This window comes from Neovison vison, chromosome 8, assembly GCF_020171115.1.
Source record: "Neovison vison isolate M4711 chromosome 8, ASM_NN_V1, whole genome shotgun sequence".
NCBI classification, from domain to species: domain Eukaryota; kingdom Metazoa; phylum Chordata; class Mammalia; order Carnivora; family Mustelidae; genus Neogale; species Neogale vison.
Genome location: NC_058098.1, coordinates 109,835,678 through 109,852,670, shown reverse-complemented (window position 1 = coordinate 109,852,670; position 16,993 = coordinate 109,835,678). Strand labels below are relative to the sequence as shown.

At 41.0% G+C, this 16,993-nt stretch overlaps 1 protein-coding gene across 2 annotated transcripts in view; it reads right to left on the bottom strand.

Moving 5' to 3' along the window:
* Nucleotides 1-1,654: 1,654 nt before the first annotated feature.
* The window catches only part of KCNG3 (potassium voltage-gated channel modifier subfamily G member 3), a 43,370-nt gene continuing 28,031 nt past the window's right edge, over nt 1,655-16,993 (bottom strand). For both annotated transcript variants that reach the window (XM_044261671.1, XM_044261672.1), the window contains exon 2: nt 1,655-3,906. In XM_044261671.1, coding sequence (XP_044117606.1) covers nt 3,261-3,906 — 646 coding nt within the window. In that variant the 3' untranslated portion in view covers nt 1,655-3,260. The remainder of the gene's footprint in view (nt 3,907-16,993) is intronic.

The following is a 16,993-nucleotide window of genomic DNA, read 5'->3' as shown; positions in this document are numbered from 1 at the left end:
CCAAGACAAGTTATATGGAAGATTAAGTCGTAGTCTCATGTGTGGTAAAGTCAGAACAAATGTTCGGGTTTCCTCTTTCCTCATTGGGCACCTTAATAATTCAGGGTACTATCTGACTCGCTGGTACTCATATAGATGCCAATGAAATTATTTGTGCCATGAATACAGAATTATGAGATATGTCTAAAAGCACAACTAAAGAAGTAGGCTTGGGGCACCTGGGTGACTCAGTTGGCTAAGCATCTGATTCTTGATTTCAGCCCAGATCATGACCTCAGGGTCGTGAGATGGAGCTCTGTGTCAGGCTTCACACTGGGTGTGAAGTCTGCTTAAGATTCTGGTGTGGGGGCGCCTGGGTGGCTCAGTGGGTTAAGCTGCTGCCTTCGGCTCAGGTCATGATCTCAGGGTCCTGGGATGGAGTCCCGCATCGGGCTCTCTGCTCAGCAGGGAGCCTGCTTCCCTATCTCTCTCTCTCTGGCTGCCTCTCCATCTACTTGTGATTTCTCTCTGTCAAATTAATAAATAAAATCTTTAAAAGATTCTGGTGTGAAGTCTGCTTAAGATTCTCTTTCTCCCTCACCCTCTGCCCCTTCCCACCTCATGCTCTCTTTCTATTTCGAAAAGAAAAAAAAAAAATCCAACTAAGTGACTTTTTTTAAGGCAGCAACGTTCAGGGAAAGCTGTAAGAAAAATGCCTCTGTTCTTAGAAAATGACAACATCCGCAATGTATTTTTTTAACTCACGAGTGAACTATTCTATCATTTCTCATCATTGTTCTTAGTAAATGGATAGCTGAGTTGTCAGTAGAATTAGTCATTAGAAGTCCTTAGCTTGGCATCACCAACAAGAGATTTCTTGTTAAGGGCAGCCTCAAAGTGTGTGTGCGTGTGTGTGTGTCTGTGTGTGTGTGTGTGTTCACACATGTGGCTCCAATGTATACGTTCGGCTGTGTGCTTCTCCTTGCCTCTTCACACAGAAATTTCTCCCCCCAAATCAGTCCACAATAGCCTGTGCCCATATCTGTCACAGACATTGTGGGAATATAAAGGTATGTGCAAGAAAAACAGGTCTCAGCCCTCAAGATAGTTATAATTTACTTGGGAACATGAGACGTATTCCCATTAAGTCTTCCCAGTGCCAGCAAAATGGATGGCTACCATATTTTTATTAGTAATATGGGGGTGCTAACATCTGCAGATTATTTGCATGAATCACAAAGCCTTAATCAGAACAGGTAAGAAAAAATAAATCCATGCCATTTATTTCAAATATATTAAAATACAATAAATATACAATAAATAACAGAATTTATTTTGAGCATATAATGAGCAGCATACCAGTGCAGCATAGTAAAAAAGATGGGGTGAGATTCTTTTAATGGCCAAAATATCCCATAGACTCAGAAATTAGGGGAAAGATACGGTTTTGCTATTATTATCCCAGCAATGCCAATGGCAAAGAAGTGCGACTTTGAGGTTTTTCTCAAACCTCAGATGTATGTTGAGAAAAATCTGCCGGGTGGGGCTTCTGGGTGGTTGAGTCAGTTAAGCTTCTGAATCTTGGTTTCAGCTCAGGTCCTGATCTCAGGGTGGTGAGAGGTTTCAGGCTCACCAAGGAGTCTGCTTAAGATTCTCTCTCTCCTCTCCTTCAGCACCTCCCCTTTGTCCCCCTCCCAAATAAATAAATAAACCTTATTAAAAAAAAAAAAAAAAAAGCTGCTGGGCTAGATAGGCAGGTTTCTAGTGATCTGGGTTTGGGCCCTAATTCCTCCACAATCATATCCTCTCTTGCCCTGATTGTCTACCTGTACTAAATGAGGTCTGAACTACATGATGGTCAATATTCTTCTGATGAATATTCCATTCTTTGATAAATATAACCAGGTCCCATCTCCTATATATCCGCCCTCTACATTCCATTAAATTACAATGTACAACATTAAACTATTTGTGAATCTATTATTTTAATTTTTTGTGCTTATATACTGACTTCCTTATGGCAACTGGCTAGCAAAGCAAAATCTTAATTCATATTGCTAAAATTTAGCACTAAATAGTCATCAGTTTTATATTATCTAGTTCTAATAATCTACCCAGATTAATGTGGTATCTTGTTCAATATTGGTATAATAAGTTTTGGTGTAGCTACAATTTAAAATGGCGAAGCTCAGATCAAACAGTTATGTATTCATTGTTTTTAGCTGGCTTAAAATTGGCTTAGCTACATAGCAACCGAGAGTAAGGAAATATTTAATTTCTCTTTTTATGATAATCCAGTGACAACATCTAAGTATGACTTTGGTATAAAAAGGCTACATAAACATCCTTTCATCTGATAAGTCTCATTAAACCCACGGCAAAAATTAAGAGCAGAAAAAGATAAATATGGGTTGTAGTATCAAACTATTTCTATTACCATTTTTTATGTTAGAAATATTCTTGTTTGGACATCTGAATGTTAGGACAATTATCACCTAGTAATAGCGGTGAATTCAAGTAAGATGAACTCCAATAAAATGCTAAACAATACAAGCTCTCCTCATTCTGAAACACTCTGTTGAATCATTTCAGTGAAGAGATAAAAGAAATCCAAAATGGAAAAAAGAAAACATGTTCAAGGATCCATGAAGCTGTATGATAAGGTGAATAATAGAAACAAAAATAAATCAGGGAATTGAGAAATATGCTGGAAAAGTTTTTCACATACTATCCTTGCTTGTATCTAGCTCCATTATACAGTTTAAAATTTGGCCAAAATTTTTAAGTATTTGTTAAACAGTTCCCGCGTGTGACATATGTTTCCAGGATACTTCTGACATTGATATGAGAGATTATAAAACATTTAGAAATGAAAATGTTGCTCTCCAACAAAAAACACTGTAACTTCCAAGCTTCTTCTGAATTCATAAGATGGAGAAACATTTGGAAAATAGTACCTTTCAGTTTTAAAATGTTCAAATAATATACTTTAAAACAAACACAAAAAGTGTAATCGTTCAAGACAAGGAGGAGACAAGCCTAAATAAAATAAGATCCTAAAATTTATTCTAGGAGTTATTACTTTTCCTTTGAAGTCTCAATTCTATTTACTCCATTCTAAGAAAATTCTTTCCTCCCTTCAGCTGGGAAGGATAATTTCTACCCTACCAGCACGATGACAGTACCACTGTAGGGCTCTCCCAGCAAGCAACACATGATGAATAGGAAGTAGTGTCAACTCTTTCTACCAAACGTGTATGCAAGAATCGATTTGCAATGCGTTAATTGAGGAACTCGGCAGAGAGGCTTCTACTGTATCTAGCGGATCTAAACTTGAGCTCATGGTAACACTGCACGAAGCTATGGTAGATAAAAGTGATCGGTAATGCCAAGAGAACAATCCCACTGACAACACAGACTCCTCCAAGAATTCTCCCAGGCATGGTGATAGGATACATATCTCCATAGCCAACTGTAGTCATAGAGATAATCACCCACCAGCAGGCAGCGGGGATGCTGGCGAAGTCCTTGTTGGATGTTTCCAGGTCCAACCCATGTTCAAGAAGCTGAGAAAGTGCACTAAAGATTGCCATGGCAACACAAATGAAGACGAGTAACATAACCATCTCTCGGTAACATCGTTTGAGAGTCAGACCAAGTGTCTGGAGACCAATGAAGTGACGGGCAAGCTTAATCACCCAAAAAATCCTCATCATTCTAAGCACCCTCAAGGTGACTCCAGCCCTCTGGAGTTGAGAGTTCTCGCCTGTAAACACGGTCATTAACACGGAGATGTAATACGGCGTGATCGCCAGTAAATCAATGATGTTCAGGGGTCTCTTGACAAACTCACACTTGTTTTTGGAGACGATGAACCTCACGATGCACTCCGCCGTGAACCAGCCTATGCAGATAGCTTCAATTATCCTGTCAAGAGAACAAAGGAAGCATTGATCATTTTATTTTTAAGCATTTTAATAGCTCTTAGATATCTTCAGATAGTACTACACCGACAAACGACTTCAGTTACTTTTTCCAGAAAACACAAAGAACAGAGAGCATTACCAACATCATCAAACCCACCAGGACACGACAGAAGAACACACGTTACAGTGCAGAGGAAAACTGAACTTGGTCAAGTTTCTATTTATAGACTGCACGTAATAACTAAATATGTATTTTTTTTTTTTTTTGGCCCGTCACTCGTCTTTTAAAAAACTGACCTCTTATTGGGGGTCTTAAAATGACCTTCTCCGCAGCTAGCCACCATGTGAAACGTTACTGACTCTGCGAGCACGGCGGTTCTCTGCTGCGATGCCATTATGAGGTGGGTCAGAATGACTGTTCTGACAGAGGGTGGACACAGCCAAGCTTTCAATGATTTATTTCTTGGTAAATAAGCATAAAATCAAGATCATTTCCTAACATGCTACACTGCTTTCCTTTCCTGTGGGCCCGTGTGGGAAACACGGAAGCCAAGCCAGATTTCAGGGTTTGGCAGAAGCATCAGGTCATGACCACCCTCATCACAAGGGTCATCGTGGAAGGAAAGGCTGAGGGCGCCTGGGCTGCAATAATCACTAGGTTCTTCCCCAAGGACCCAACTGGCGGGTTGGTTTTTCCATAGCTATTTTTATGTGACATGTATTTTAAAATATAAGGCCACATTTTACCTAGAGCAGTATTTACCAACCTTTCCACATCACTGCACGCATTGAAAATAATATTTACAGAGCCCACTGGCAGCAAGGGTAGTATTCTTGACATCGAAGACACCAACCCCGGGAGGCTCTGGTTCCCCTGGCCCTTGCCTGTGCACCCCAAGGCTGAGGAAATTAAATCTTAGCACACGGTCTTGGAAGACTTGATATATATAAAGCCCTGAATAAATAAATTGAACCGCGTTCTCCTACTATAGCGTTGGCAGGGCTGTAAAGGTTAATTTCATTTATTTACTAAACAGGTAGTACATTCACATGGTATCAAATTAAAAGGTGAAAAAAGAAGAGTAGAGAAAAATAATTATCTCATTAAAACATGGAAGAAGGGCGCCTGGGTGGCTCAGTGGGTTAAGCCGCTGCCTTCGGCTCAGGTCATGATCTCAGGGTCCTGGGATCGAGTCCTGCATCGGGCTCTCTGCTCGGCAGGGAGCCTGCTTCCTCCTCTCTCTCTCTGCCTGCCTCTCTGCCTACTTGTAATCTCTCTCTGTCAAATAAATAAATAAAATCTTTAAAAAAAAAAAAAAAGAAAAATAATTATCTCTCTTGCCCCGTTCCCCAGTCCTGGGCCACAATCCTTTCAGAGGCTCTAGGGGAGAATCCACTCCTTGCCTCTTCCAGCTTCCGGTGGCTGTGGGCATTCTTTGGCTTGTTGTGGTATCACTCCAGTCTCTGCCTCCTCCTCTTCTGCCACAGTGTCACACCCCTCTGTGTCCTTCTTATGAGTATACATGTGACAGCACTTAGGGCCCCCTCAACTAAGCCGGGATAACTCCCATCTCAAGATCCTTAATTTAATCACATCTGCAAAACCCCTTCTGCCATATAAGTAATACCAGCTGGTTCCAGGTATTAGGACCTGAAATGTTTGGGGTAAAAGGGAGGATATTTGTCGGCCTACCACACAAAGTTACCACACCAAGTGAGCAGATGAAGTCACAGCTGCCCCCACTATTTCTCTACTGTATTATCTGCTGCTCTGCTCATGAATCCCATTACCCTGTGGTTGCGGCTGCTGCCCTGTCCCCACCAGGCCATCAGTAAAAGCTGCTACCATGATGGCCTCTTTGAACCTGGAGGCTTAGGAAAGTGGGTGGGTAAAGAAACTTGGTAGACCTAATGAATAGGAAGCTGTGGGGTGCATGGGTGGCTCAGTGGGTTAAAGCCTCTGCCTTCAGCTCAGGTTATGATCTCAGGGTCCTGGGATCAAGCCCCACATCAGGCTCTCTGCTCAACAGGGAGCCTGCTTCCCCCTTTCTCTCTGCCTGCCTCTCTGCCTACTTGTGTGTGATCTCTGCCAAATAAATAAATAAAATCTTAAAAAAAAAAAAAAAAGAATAGGAAGCTGCATTTTTTTTTCAATATATAGTTTTAACAAATAGAGTACCACATATGACTTTTTCTCAGGAATGCTCATCAAATATTCCATGGATTCCCCCATATTTCCAGCCCCCCTGCAGGTAGCTAGGATCATATGACCAGTTTAGACCAATGAGCCATGAGCGAAATGACTCTATCACTTCCAGGCACTAGCACAGAAGGGTGAATGCCAAGTCTCTTTCCGGCCATGGTAACCCGGAAGGCATGTGTCCTAAGTGGCTCCAAGATGGTTGGGACCCCTACCAGCCCAAGTTCCTGGGTGTCCGGATGGAGAAAGACAGACAGTCCCCATCCTGACAGAACACGTGGGCAACAAACACATCTTTGGTGGATTCAGCTGCTGAGATCTCTAAACCGGATGTTTTCCTAGGGAATAACCTGTACATATGGTAAGCGGTGCGACACACGCTCAAGAGGGATTGCAGCAGCACACAGTGGGGATGGTCACCACTTTCTTTGTGGTTAAGACGCACCAGTTCTCCAGCTGGAGTGCTGAGTCTCTTCCCCAGCCAGACGGGAGCCAGCGCGCTGTGCCCAACCCAGGCCCACGGCCTGCTGCCGGGCCGCAAGCTCACACTGGCCTTCGAAGGGCTCTCCCAGCAACAAAACCCGAAGATTCTATTAAATGAAGAAGAGCAAAAATTCTAATGGTGCCAAAAATACCAGAACATGTTCTAATTATTTCCACCAGCAGCCAAAGTTGTTCAGATTAAAAAGGAAGAAATCCAAAGGGTGCAGAATAATCCCCCAGTAAGGGAATTTCACAGAGGTGAACTCCTCTGTAATGAGGCCCTCTGGGCTCTTCCTGCCCCGCCCCCAAGTCAGATGCAGTTTATCCAGAATTCCACGCCAAGGGATGAATCAGTGAGACACCCCAGGCATCCCTCTTTCACCTAGGACGATGCCAAGGCAGTCTCCCAACAACAAACACGACGAAGCCTGCCAAAACGCCCCATGTTTCCAAATGGCACTCTCACCAAAGCCACCACCACCAACTGCTAGAAAACCGAGGTCTGTTTTACTCAGGGCTGGAGCCAACAGTCGGGCGCTCCCCAAGGTTATGTCTATCAAAAACAAACAGGAAAAGAGAACTAAAGATACTGAAGGACACCATAGTCCTTGGAAGACCATCTTGATTTCGAGGCCTAAACACAGAAGTTCATGAATTCGGGGCTAATAAAAATAGTTACCACTTACTGAAGTGTTTCCGTTGGGCACTGTGTGAAGCACTTTACAGACATCACTCCATTTAGTCCTTTCCTAGAACTCTATGAAGTGTTTATTTCCTGATATCCCCACTTTCCAGATGATGAAACTGAGGCTAGGAAGTTAAACAAATTTGCCAAGGTCACACAACTGAGAGACTGCAGGGGCACATATAACGAAACCCAGGTCTCTTGGGCTTTGAAGCTCTACGGAACATCTGAAAATGCTGAAGATTTTTATGGCAATGTTCGCTGTGAATGTTAAGTGACAGATGTCAATCTTGTGATCTCCATGGTTGATATATTTGAGCAGCATTTTTCCAACTCTCAGTTCTTAACCCATTAATGGATCGAAGCTGACATTCGTTTCAGAAATTGGAATTGAAAAGATCAGAGTGCAAAGGATAGTTTTACGAAACTTCTGTTTCGATTACATATAATTGTACCCCGAGGTATGATGTAAAATGCACTCCTTCCTGTAGGTACTGAAGGCCACCACAATTACCGGCTACCATAGGTCACTGGACAGATCCCCCGTGATAGAAGGCACATCCAGGAATGACACAGAGGTTTCCAGAGGCTCCAAAAGGGGAGCAGATGCTTTTAGTACTAACCAGTTGTACTCCTCGCCCTCCCACCCAGACAAAGGCTAGACAGAACACAAGAGGCCAGTAACTACGCTGTGTGAAGTCAAAGTGAGTCTCCCTCTGTGTACTATCTTCTCATCTTTTTCCATCAACATTTTATTATGAAAATTTCAAACATGGAGCAAATTCATTTACATTTATATTTTATACTTGTTTATCACCTATTCACCTATCTACCCATCTATTAATCTTTTCTTTAGAGGGAAATGCACTTCTCTATAAAAACTTCGAAGTGCATATCATTAACTAGAGTTCAATATTTGTTTCATTTTTTTCTTTTTTCTTTTAAGATTTTATTTATTTATTTTAGAGAGAGAGAGAGAGAGAGAGCACATGCATACATGCGAGTGGGGGTAAGGGCAGAGTGTGGAGTCCAACACAGGGCTTGATCCCACAACCCTGAGATCATGACCTGAGCCAAAACCAAGAGTCGATGCTTAATGGACGGAGCCACCCAGATTCCCCAATCTATCTTTTTTTTTTTTTTTAAAGAACAAAGTGTACTTTCTTTTAAAAACTTCAAAGTGCATATCATTAACTAGAGTTCAATATTTGTTTCGTTTTTTTCTTTTGATGTAAATTTTGCATGCCATGAAATACACAAATCTTAAGTGTGCATTCACTGAGTTTTGACAAAGGCATAACCTCTATCATCCAAACTCCTATCAAGATATACAGCATTTAGGGAACCTGGGTGGCTCAGTCAGCTGGGCAGCTGCCTTCGGCTCGGCTCATGATCCCAGGGTCCTGGGATTGAGCCCCACATCAACCTCCCTGCTTGGCAGGAAGTCTCTTTCTCCCTCTCCCTCTGCCTGCTGCTCTCCTTCCTTGTGCACTCTCTCTCTCTCTCTCTCAATCTCTGTCAAATAATATATAACATCTTAAAAAAAAAAAAAAAAAAGATATATAGCACTCACATCACCCCAGAGAGTTCCCCACCTTATTTTTGCTATCACCTTCTCTCACTTCCCAGACCCATCAGACACTTAGCAATTGCTCAACAGATGTTTGTCCAGGACAGTGTAAATGACTTTGAAAGAACTCAAGGGCCCTGGATGTCCACTCCACAGCCACAGTAAGTTTTTAGGTTATTCTGGGACCTTCAAGGAATTACCAAAGCATATCATCCAAAGGGTGTTGAATTGAGCTGGATCCTTTTCTTATACCATATACAAAAATTAACTCAAAATAAATTACAGACCTCAAACTATAAAACTCCTTGAAGAAAACACAGGGAAAAAACTTCATGACATTGGCCTTGGCAGTGATTTCTTGGATATGACATCCAAAGCAAAAACAGACAAATGGGCTACATCAAACTCAAACACTTCTGTGCATCAAAGGATACAATTTCTGAGCAGAATGAAAAGGCAATCTACAGGGCACCTGGGTGGCCCAGTTGGTTGATCCACCAGCTCTTTGTTTCTGCTCAGGTGTGATCTCAGAGCAGTGAGATTGGGCCTCACATTGGGCTCCGCGCTAAGTGCAGAGTCTGCTTAGGTTTCTCTCCCCCTCTGCCCCTCCCCACCACCCAACCCCCTGTGCTCTTTGCTCTCTCTCTCAAATTAATAAATAGATCTTTTTTAAAAATTATGTTACTTTTCTTTTCAAGATTTTTTTATTTACTTTTATTTATCTGTCAGAGAGAGAGAGCTAGCACAAGCAGGGGGAGCAGTAGGCAGAGGGAGAAGCAGGCTCCCCAATGGGCAAGGAGCCCGATGCAGGACTGTATGCCAGGACCCTAGGATCATCACCTGAGCCGAAGGCAGATGCCTAACTGACTGAGCCACCTAAGTGTCCCTAAAAAAATCTTTAAATCTCTCCAAGCTCAGTGTGGGTCTGCTTGAGATTCTTTCTCCCTCTCCTTCTGCCCTTCGCACTTGTGCACTTTCTCTCTCTACAATAAATAAATCTTTAAAAAAATTTTAGGGTCACCTGGGTGATTCAGTAATTGGGCATCTGCCTTCGGCTCAGGTCATGATCCTAGGGTCCTGGGATCAAGCCCCACATTGGGCTCCTTGCTCGGCAGAGAGCTTGCTTCTCCCTCTCCATCTCCCCCGGCTTGTGTTCCCTCTCTCATTGTCTCTCTCTCTTGTCAAATAAATAAATAAAATCTTTTAATTTTTGTTTTAATGATTAAAGTGGTAAATTTTATTTTTTTTTTTAATCAGAAAAGGCAATCCACGGAAAGGGAGATGTTATTTGCAAGTTACATATCTGATAAAGTTTCAACATCCAAGACATAGGAAGAATTCCTAAAACTCAACAACAACAAAAAAATCAAATAATTTGGGGCGCCTGGGTGGCTCAGTGGGTTAAAGCCTCTGCCTTCGGCTCAGGTCATGGTCCCAGGGTCCTGGGACCGAGCCCCACATCAGGCTCTCTGCTCGACGGGGAGCCTGCTTCCACCTCTCTCTCTACCTATCTCCTCTGCCTACTTGTAATCTCTGTCTGTCAAATAAATAAATAAATCTTTTTTAAATAAATAAAAAATCTTTTTTAAAAAATCAAATAACTTAAAAATTAGCAAAGGGCTTGATAAACATTTCTCAAAAATTATATACAATGGCCAACAAGCATATGAAAAGATGCTCAAAATCACTAATCATCTAAGAAATGCAAATCAAAACCATGATGATGTATCCCCATACCCAGTAGGATGACTATTATTAAAAAACAAAAAATAACAAGTTTTGGTGGGGGTATGGTGAAATTGGGCCCTTTGGCACTGCTGGTGAAATTACAAAATGGTGCAGCCATGAAGGAAATAATTATTGGGGGGGAACACCTCAAAAAAATTAGAAACAGAACTACCACATGATCTAGCAATCTTGCTTCAGGGTACATATCCAAAGAATTGAAAGCAGGGTCTAGAAGTGATATTTGCACACCTGTATTCATAGCAACTCTATTCATAAAAGCCAAGAGATGGAAGCAGCCCAAAGGTCCATCAACAATGAATGAATAAACAAATGTGGTATATACATACGATGGAGTATTATTCAGCCTTACAAAGGAAGGAAATCTGTCACATGCTACAAAATGGATGAACCTTGAGGACATTATGCTAAGTTAAATAATCCAGCCATAAAAAGACAAATACTGTATGATTTCACTTTTATGAGATAATCTAAAGTAGTCAGATTCATAGAAATGGAAAGTAAAATGGTGGTTACCAGGGGCTAGCAGGGGAGGAGAAAAAGGAGTTGTTTAATAGGCATAGAGTTTTAGATTTGTAGAATGAAAATATTCTGGAAATCCATTTCATGATGATGTGAATATACCTATAATGTTATTGAAGTGTACCCTTAAAATTTGTTAAAATGGGGTGGAGTGACCAAGTGTGGCACACTTGGTCAGACATCCTACTTTGGGTTTTGTCTCAGGTCATGATCTCTGGGTCTAGGGATCAGCCCTAGTTTGGGGTCTGTGCTTAGCGAGGGGTCTGCTTGAGACCCTCTCTCCCTTTCCTTCTGCCCCTCCCATTCATGTGCATGGTCTCTCTTCCTCTCTACAATAAATAAATAAATCTTTTTTAAAAATTGTAAATGGTTAAAATGGTAAATTTTATGTTTTTCTTTTATCAGAATAAAAATAAATAAATAAATAAGGCTGTGGTGGGATTCAAACCCACCAAAGACTGGGGCCTTAATCCAGAGCCTTAGACCACTGGGCCATGCTGGCACAAGTTAAAAAAAATGGTGCTAACCTCGTCATTAATTAACTGAGTGACATATTCTGCTTTACTTCAAAAAGATTTAAAGTTGGAGGCCCTGGGTGGCTCAGATGGTTAAGCATCTGCCTTTAGCTCAGGTCATGATCCCAGGGTCCTGGGATCGAGCCCTACATTGGGCTCCCTGCTCAGCAGGAAACCTGCTTTCCTTCTCCTGCTCCCCCTGCTTGTGTTCCTTATTCCTGGCTCTTGCTCCCTTTCTGTCAAATAAATAAATAAAATCTTTTTTAAAAAAAAAAAGGATTTAAAGTCAATTGTTCTTAAGATTTGCACCAAGCAGAACCTGATTCAATTTTGATACAACAGGGATAATTAAAAAATACAAATATAAAAACAGTCAAAGATTGAATATTTTTACTGGATAGTTGATTTAATGAAGGTAAATGAACTACATAAATATACAAAGAACAGAACATCTGAAATAGTTACTAAATGCATGTTATAAATTTTATACATGTAAATACATTTGTATGTATATACGTACATATATACATATGCAATTATAACCAAACTTTATTAAAAATAAGTAGAATACCATAATGTATAATAATATAGTTTATGGGCACCTGAGTGGCTCAGGCAGTTAAGGGTCCTACTCTTGATTTTGGCTCAGTCATGATCTCAGGGTCATGAGATCAAGCCCCACAAGGGTCTCTGCACTGGGCCTAGAGCCTGCTTAATATTCTCTCTCCCTCTTTCTCTGCCCTATCCCACCCTCTTCCTCTCCAAAAAATTTTAAAATAATAATAAAATTAAATGAAAAAGAATATGACATAAGAAAACGCTATATTAATTCAAATCCCAGTAACTATTTCCTATTCAATTATCTTTAAAATTTGTTTCCTATTCTATTTCTTCCAGTTTTTTTGTGATGTGATTGATATAACATTGTATTAGTTTTAGATATACAACACAATGATTTGGTATATATATATATATACTGTGATTGCCACAATAAGTTTAGTTAACATTCATCACTTCACTTAGTTATAGATATTTTTTTCTTGTGATGAGAACTTTGAAGATCTACTTATCAGCAACTTTCAAATATACGATACAGTATCGTTGACTGTGACCACCATGCTGTACATTACAATCACGCAGAACTCTTGACCTTGTAACTGGAAGTCTGTACTTTCTGACACCTTCACCCACATTTCTCCCACCCCTGTGCCTGTCCTCGGGCAACCATCAAATTGTTCTCTCAATCTTTGAGTTTGGTTCTTTGTTATACAGTATTTATCTTTCCTTGTCTGACCTATTTCACTTAGCAAAGTGCCGTCAAGGTCCATTCATGTTGTTAAAATGGCAAGATTTCCTTCTTTTTATGGATGAATACTATTCCATTATATTCTCCTTATTCACTCATCTGTCAGTGGACATTCACATGGTTTCCAGGTCTTGGCTATTGTAAATAATGCTGCAACAAACATGGAAGTACACTTAAATTTTTTATGTAAGAGCTTTGAATTATCTTTAAATTAGAATAGGATTTTAAAAATCAACTTTATGGGGTGCCTGGGTGGCTCAATGGGTTAAAGCCTCTGCCTTCGGATCAGGTCATAATCGTGGGGTCCTGGGATCGAGCCCCGCATTGGGCTCTCTGCTCAGCGAGGAGCCTGCTTCCTCTTCTCTCTCTGCCTCTGCCTACTTGTGGTCTCTGTCTGTCAAATAAATAAATAAAATCTTTTTTAAAAAAATAAACTTTATTATTTTGGTGGGGAAAGAAGAAGATAAATGTGTGTATGTGTGTGTGTAAAGATAGAAGACTGTGATCATCTTTTACCCAAAATAAAAATACTCTGTCCTTCTTTTGTACATGAAACTATAGAGCACAGGGAAAAAGACAGCAGGATCCTGAGGCACTAGCAATTCACTGCAGAACTTTGGATAAGCTATTTAGTCTCTCCTCCTGAATTTTCTTCATTGGTTAAATGGTGACAATAATAATAGAACCCATCTCTCAGGTTGTCATAACAATTAAACGAAATAATATAAAATAATAGTAAGGGCTCAACAGATTGTGGCTATAATTACTCTTGTTACAAACCATCTCTGGGCTCAGAGTCCTCCCTTCACACTCAAAAGGAGATCAGTTCAATGCCTTCCTGAGCAGAAAGAGAAGGCAAGGATGAATGCTCCAGCCTTCCATTCCTTCTTCCTTCCAGAATTCTGCCTGTAATCTTATACACTGCTGGCTACAGCATAAATTGGTAAAAACCACTTAAAAGAGTAATTGGCAGGATATATCAAGCTTAATACCATACATCAGACCCAGCCATCCACTGTAAAAATTTATCCCACACACGCACCCTCATATTCACACAAGAACTGCACAATGAGATCCACTGCTTGTACTATGCAAGGATAAAAAAAGAGACACGTCTATGCATAGGAGATTGATTATATAAATGCATTTCCCAAAATTATTAGGTTGAATCATAAGAAATTTATATCGGCAACTTGAGGACTCTACCTTACACCCTGCGGCCAAGAAAAGGAATCATGTGCATTACTGTGTTTGGAGCTGAAACATTCTTCAAGACATACAGGCGCAGAATGTACGTAAATTACGTGATGATTATGTGAACGTGCATACGCACACACATGTTCTGGAAGAATACTCAAGAAACCGCAAACACTGGTTGCTGCCTCAAGGGATGGAGCCTGTGCAGGACGGAAACTCACTTTTTACTTCATTCCCTTTTGTATCGTTAAATGCTTTACCACGTGTGCATGTTATTTGCCCAGTTTAATAACAAATTTAAGAAGAAGTAAAAAAGCGTGCCCGGAGAGAAGAGCAATCAGCATGATGGAGTTGTCAGCCGTGTGACTCGACCAGCATGACCCCAGGAATGCCACAAAAGGAGAAGTCACACTGTTCCTACCCCAAGCTTTCAGGCGTGAATGTATAAGGCCTTTCCAATCACATTTCTAACAGGCACAGGCAGTCTAAGAATACACGGCGGGATAAGAATTCTCCAACACGCTGCACATCAATGTCACCACATTACCTGGAGTGTCTTTTCTGTCCTTACAAGAGTTTTCTCCCTAACAGTAAGCTGAATAGGAAAAATAGCAGAATTTTTAAAACAAATCTTGATTTTTTTCCCGTGCACTTTAATTACCTTCAAAAATAAAATTTGTCTCATTCCTATCTTTTTATCTTCCAACCTAGATCAATAACAAGAATAAAGACAAGCAGATTATGTACCCACTCAGGTATCAAGCATCCTTCTCTAAATTTATGTGTATTCATTCATTTAATTCTCACAACTAAATGCAATAGGTTTTGTTATTTCACCACTCATGACAGAGGAAATTGAAGTAAAGACAAGTGGTTTGCTCATGCCCCACAGCTCACAAACAGATTAGTAATACATACTCATTGGTTATGTACTACATTGAATCCTGGCTGGGATTTATGTATTTCCTTATTGCTGTAATCAACATATGCTTGTTATTTTTTTTTTTTTACTTTATTTATTTGATAGAGAGAGAGCGAGAGAGCACAGAGGGAGAGTGAAAGAGAAGCAGGCTCTCCACTTAGCAGGGAGCCCGATGTGGGGCTCCAACCCAGGATCCTGGGATCATGACCAACTGAGCCACCCAGGCACCCCTACACTTGTTATTTTATGTTCCCCACTTCACACTATGTGTTTACTCATGCCTGTGTTTGGATGGCCATTTCTTTAGAATACTGGCAGGAGAAGGACAGTGATAAATAGAAAGGCCAGTGGGAGTTGAGGATTGGCTATGTGGGACTGGGCTCCCTACTTGGATTTTTAAGGGGCTTCTGTAATTCTGCTGGGTCTCTTGCCCTCTGACCACCTACTGGCCACGTAGCAGACAGGAGCACGTGGTTCTCTCCTTGCCTGAGTAAAACGGGTGTCACCTCCTAGCTGCAGAGCACAGTTTCTCAATGTCATCTCTCTGTCCTGTTTTACCAAGGCAGGTACCAGATCCACGTTCTCTCTTTAAAGATAAAGACGGACCAGTGACCTTCTGCAAAGAACAACCGAGCTCTTGACTATATAAGCAAGGACTCCAAGGACCACAGCACCTGCTCTGCTAGGAGGGGGGGTGATTCATCTTACATAAATCTCCATCAAACTTCAGAGTGTGTTTCCATGAAAAATCACAGGCAATTACTACAAATAATCCTTCCCTTCTCCTTTAGGCATAATAACCAGTTCATCTTTAAGCCAAATACAAGAGTTATGTGCACTGTAGTAGAACCTGAGGTGGTATGTACCTTACTAGGAAATCTGTCCTACTAGTGAGAGTTAATAAAGCTGGATTCTAAAACCTAAGAAATGGTTATAATACTTTTCTTTTAAGATTGTATTTATTTATTTGACAGAGATCACAAGTAGGCAGAGAGGCAGGTAGAGAGAGAGGAGGAAGCAGGCTCCCTGCTGAGCAGAGAGCCCAGATGTGGGGCTCGATCCCAGGACCCTGAGATCATGACCTGAGCCGAAGGCAGAGGCTTAACCCACTGAGCCACCCAGGCGCCCCTGGTTATAATACTTTGGCAATGTGGCAGTTTGTGTGTGTGTGTGTGTGTTTAACGTTTGAGATGAAGAATTGAGACCCATTCAACATGCAAAAGAAGACAGAATGATATTATGAACACCCAAATATCCAGCCCCATCAGCCATCAGCTCATAGCTAATTCCTACACACACACACACGCGCGCGCGCGCGCACAACCATATCCTTCCTCAGGTATTATTTTGAAGTAAGTCCCAAAACCCTTTCTTGTCCTCTGGTGGGTGAACCAGATATTCATGAAGAGAGCTGGGAAATGTCCCTGGCTTTGGTCTGAGTCTCCTTAGGTCAGTACTAGCCAGGGCAAGCCAATGTCCTGAAGTAAGGCTGGGATGGAAATCTATTACTTGGCTGGGGTTCTAAGCCCATGGAGTACATTAGTTCATTCATCATGCAATAAGGCTAATGAGTACCTACTGTATACCAGACTCTATAGAGCCACAGAGAGGTCTAAAAAGATGAATTATAAACAGCACTTAACTGTAGTTTAAAGTGTTATCACTGGAGGTTGCCAAATGAAAGAGACACTGGAATTCTCCACCCTCTTTCTGCAACCTCTTGTGAGTATAAAACTATTTCAAAATAAAACTTTTTTTTTTTTAAGATATAATTTGGGGGATGGATGGATGGCTCAGTCAGTAGAGCATACAACTCTTGACCTCAGGGTCATGATTCAAGCCCCATGTTGGGCTCAGAGAGTAATTTAAAAAAAGAAAAAAAAAAGATAAAATTTCAAGCTTCCAGCTTCTAGGTTTGTGAAATCATGGAGATCTGGAGAGA